Source organism: Frankliniella occidentalis, unplaced genomic scaffold (genome assembly GCF_000697945.3).
Source record: "Frankliniella occidentalis isolate FOCC.00 unplaced genomic scaffold, Focc_3.1 Scaffold186, whole genome shotgun sequence".
NCBI lineage: Eukaryota > Metazoa > Arthropoda > Insecta > Thysanoptera > Thripidae > Frankliniella > Frankliniella occidentalis.
In genome coordinates, this window is record NW_026267312.1 from 285492 (window position 1) to 289050 (window position 3559).

Genomic DNA, 3559 nt, shown 5'->3' on the forward strand with positions numbered 1-3559 from the left:
CTCTGCACCTCGGAGCCCGGCAGGGAGGGGTATAGCGGCGAGTTGTACGACGTCAAAGGTCACTACAGTAAAATTCAAAACTATGTGTGTTTTGTGTGGGTTTTTTTTCTCTACAACTGAACGTTGCGCGCGTTTAACTAGATATGATAATGTGGTCCTCTTTTCAAAAGAAAAGTAGGGGGGGGGAGGGGGAATATTTTTTTGTGGTTGCACACTTTTTGGGGAGCCTGTGAGCTGTCGAATTACTTTTTGTAGCTACTTTCGAACGAAGCGGCGTTTCGCATTTTTTTTTTCATATCTGTAAATGTTACGTTTGTAAGCACACCTCTTGCTAAGGCTAAGAAAATTTGACAATTTCGTCTCAATGCAGCAAGCAGTCTGAGACACGGAACTGTCCCCTTTTGGATTTAGTGTGAAGAGTCAAAGCGGAGTTGGTTTGCCCGAAATTGGCCGCCCATATGTGTTGGGCCCGTGAGCGGGAAGGGCCGACCGCCGATAGCATCCGAGCGGTTGACACAGGCTGACGTCGGCCTGACGTCGCCCGCCCCTCGGGTCGGGCGGGTCGGTTCGGTTGCCGTGTCAATGTGGCGTTAGGCGGGGCCGCCTGTGCGCTGCACGCACCAACAAACAACAACTTTTCCCCCTTCGCATCGACTGTTGTGTGGTCAGTCAGGACGCGATTACATCGGCCCTGCTTCTTACCGCATATGTTCGTGCGTGTGTGTGTGTGTGTGTGTGTGTGTGTGTGTGCCCTTGTTACTGTGTGCGCCCACCTCCTCTGGTGATATTATTTCTTATGATTTCTCCAACTTATGTACATGTTTTTTTCCACACCGTACGCGAGAAATCAAACAAGTCAGATATTTTTTTAAAAAAAACAAACGTCGCTTATTTTGTTACATTTCTCTCTCTCTCTTTCACCTGCACTGTTTTTAATTTTCGTTTATTCCGGCCTTTATTTGCAGATCCCATAAATCGTCCAATTATTTGCCAAAGGGTACTATTCGTAAGTGAAAAAGAATATCGTCTGTATCCTTTCCCCTTTATAATTTTGATTTTTGTTTCATTTTTTCTTACCTACACATTTTTCTCTCTCCATACTTTTTTTGTCTCTCTAATATATAATTGCAAATTTTAACTTTACGCTTAGTTTAGTTTTGTCTTAATTGAGCTGCTTGACATTTAACATTTTCTTTCTCCTCTTTTTTTCTTGCGGCGCAGGTACTGGGGGAGGCACCACCGATGTAGCCCCCGCTGCCAACACAAAGCTTCGATAATTACGTCCCTTCTAATTCAGTCACACGCGTTGTCTCGTTAAATCTCACACTGGCCCATAAGTTAATACAAACCTCTAACTAAACAGTAAATTCAGAGTGGTATAACTAAACAAGGGTAACAGGACCCTCCATAAAACTATTGTAAAAACTTGATTTTCCCTTTCTGTACAGTGCTTTATATAATTGTCAGATCTCGCGACAAGAGTTAGAGTATATGATAAGTTTAACCATTAGTATTTACGTCTAAAAGATGGTACATGCATGTTTATCCATTTTGTAGACATTTTGGTATACAAAAATGTATTGACTATTTTTATAATTTTTTAATGCAACTTTTATTACAAGTTTGTAACATTTATATTTCGATACCTGTTTTAAAGTAGACAACTTGAACATTTTAAAACTTTAATACCACTCAGCACTGGTGCTGTTAGAATCGTAATTAGACATTTCAATATAATCTTTTTTAAGTTTGTAACGGGGCTCAATGTAAAAGCACTCAGAATTCCTTCGTATCTCATCGCTTGGTAAATTAATACGACGTGCACATGAGCTGTTTGCATTAAAATTGCCGTGAGTTTATAACTTCATACTTTAATCAAATTTCCTTCCCCCTCGGTAGCCAAGCATTTCCCATAAGCATCTCAGGGAGTTGTGCCATATACTGGCTATTCAAGAGTATAGGCATTCATAAAAAAATGCATAGGCCTAGGCTTGTCTTATTTCGATATAGATCATGAACTAACGACCTCATCGATTTAACCAACTTGGTTCTGGCTCTACCCAAGTCGTTTCATTCCCCGACCAACGACACATCACTATTTGACCTTTTCGAGGTGGTCCCTTTGTGACTCTCTGTCGTTCCGATCATTTGCTGATAGCCGCGTCTCCCTCCCTCCTTGTTGCAGCCAACACCAAGCCGCTGACCTTTGACGAGGTGTACAACCAGTCCAGCCCCACCAACTGCACCGTCTACTGCGGCGGCCTCGCTGCCGGCCTCTCGGAGGAGCTCATGACCAAGACCTTCGCGCCCTTCGGCAACATCCAGGAGATCAGGGTGTTCAAGGATAAAGGATACGCCTTCATCCGGTAAGTTGCCGTTTCAATTCCAAACCGTACAGAAATTCCAATCCCAGATAAAATAATTACACTAAACATAAATATTCATGGATGATTTTAAGGTGTCAGCTATAGCTTTAACTCTCGATAGGGAGAAAAGGAAGCTATAGAACAGCAAAACTAGTTATTTTTAAAGCGTGTATAGAACTTTGGCGGCCGCGCCTGGATTCGCAGGAGTGCATGTGGAACCTCGCCGCAAAGCGGTTGGTAGTCCGGCCGACCGCCGCGCCGCTCTCCGCAGCGCTGCCTGCACGGTATGAGCGGAGGCTGTATGTAATGTGCAGGGGCTGTGCGGGGCGTGGCGGGGCGTGGCGGGTTGTGGCGGGGCGTGGTGGGGCGGGGTGGGGTGGGGTAACGCGGGGCCGTGGGCACCCTGCCAGGCCTCGCCTCCCCCAAGGACCCCCCCTCCCCGTGGGACCGCCGCCAGCGGTAGTTTACATGCGCGATCACCCTATCGTGTGCGGGGACAGCACAGACACAGCCGTGCACTCCGGGACGCTATCCGGGCAGGCGGGCCGGCCCCAGGTACATTGCACACGGCTGCAGCGGCTGCACTCTGCTTATGCGACCCGTTCAGAAACCACACTGGAAAAGAGTGTGCCCTGCTGTTCATGAATACTAGTTTATCCAATTATTTAATATTTTGCGGGATTCTTTTTTTTTTGTAGCCCACAAGCAATGCTAATTGAATGAAGAGAGGTATACTGAAGTTGCGTTGCGTTACTTGTACTTCTAAATATTTCAATGCTTTAAAACGAGGCACACGTGTACAAAACAAGGATTTAAAAAAAAAAATTGCCGATGGTGATTTTGCTGCCGATGATTAGAGACGTCGCTCCACAGCGAGCTGTGAAGGCTTGGTGCTGGGGCTTGAGAACAGAATCGAGTTCGAGGAATCGGCATCTCGTTTTGTCTCAAAGTGGCACGAGATCTCGTTCACCATAGCGGGGAGCAACGTCGCCGAGTTGATCCGGTCATCAAACGGTCCCGCGCCAATCAGTTTGAAAAGGCAGGTGAGGGAGGGAGACCCACGACAAAGGAGATAGGTGTATGCGGAGAGTGCTGCCGACAGTGCACCCTCTATAACCCCGGCGGCCGAGCCCCAGGCCCCAGGCCCCGCTGGTCAGTCCGGATTCGCTTTTATTGCTGTCCGAACGAGGGCG

The 3559-nt window shown here is 46.8% G+C and overlaps 1 protein-coding gene across 2 annotated transcripts in view; it reads left to right on the forward strand.

The window, feature by feature from the left end:
• The window catches only part of LOC113214797 (nucleolysin TIAR-like), a 291722-nt gene that overhangs the window by 258043 nt on the left and 30120 nt on the right, over window positions 1-3559 (forward strand). For both annotated transcript variants that reach the window (XM_052272092.1, XM_052272091.1), the window contains exon 5: window positions 2186-2366. In XM_052272092.1, coding sequence (XP_052128052.1) covers window positions 2186-2366 — 181 coding nt within the window. The remainder of the gene's footprint in view (window positions 1-2185; window positions 2367-3559) is intronic.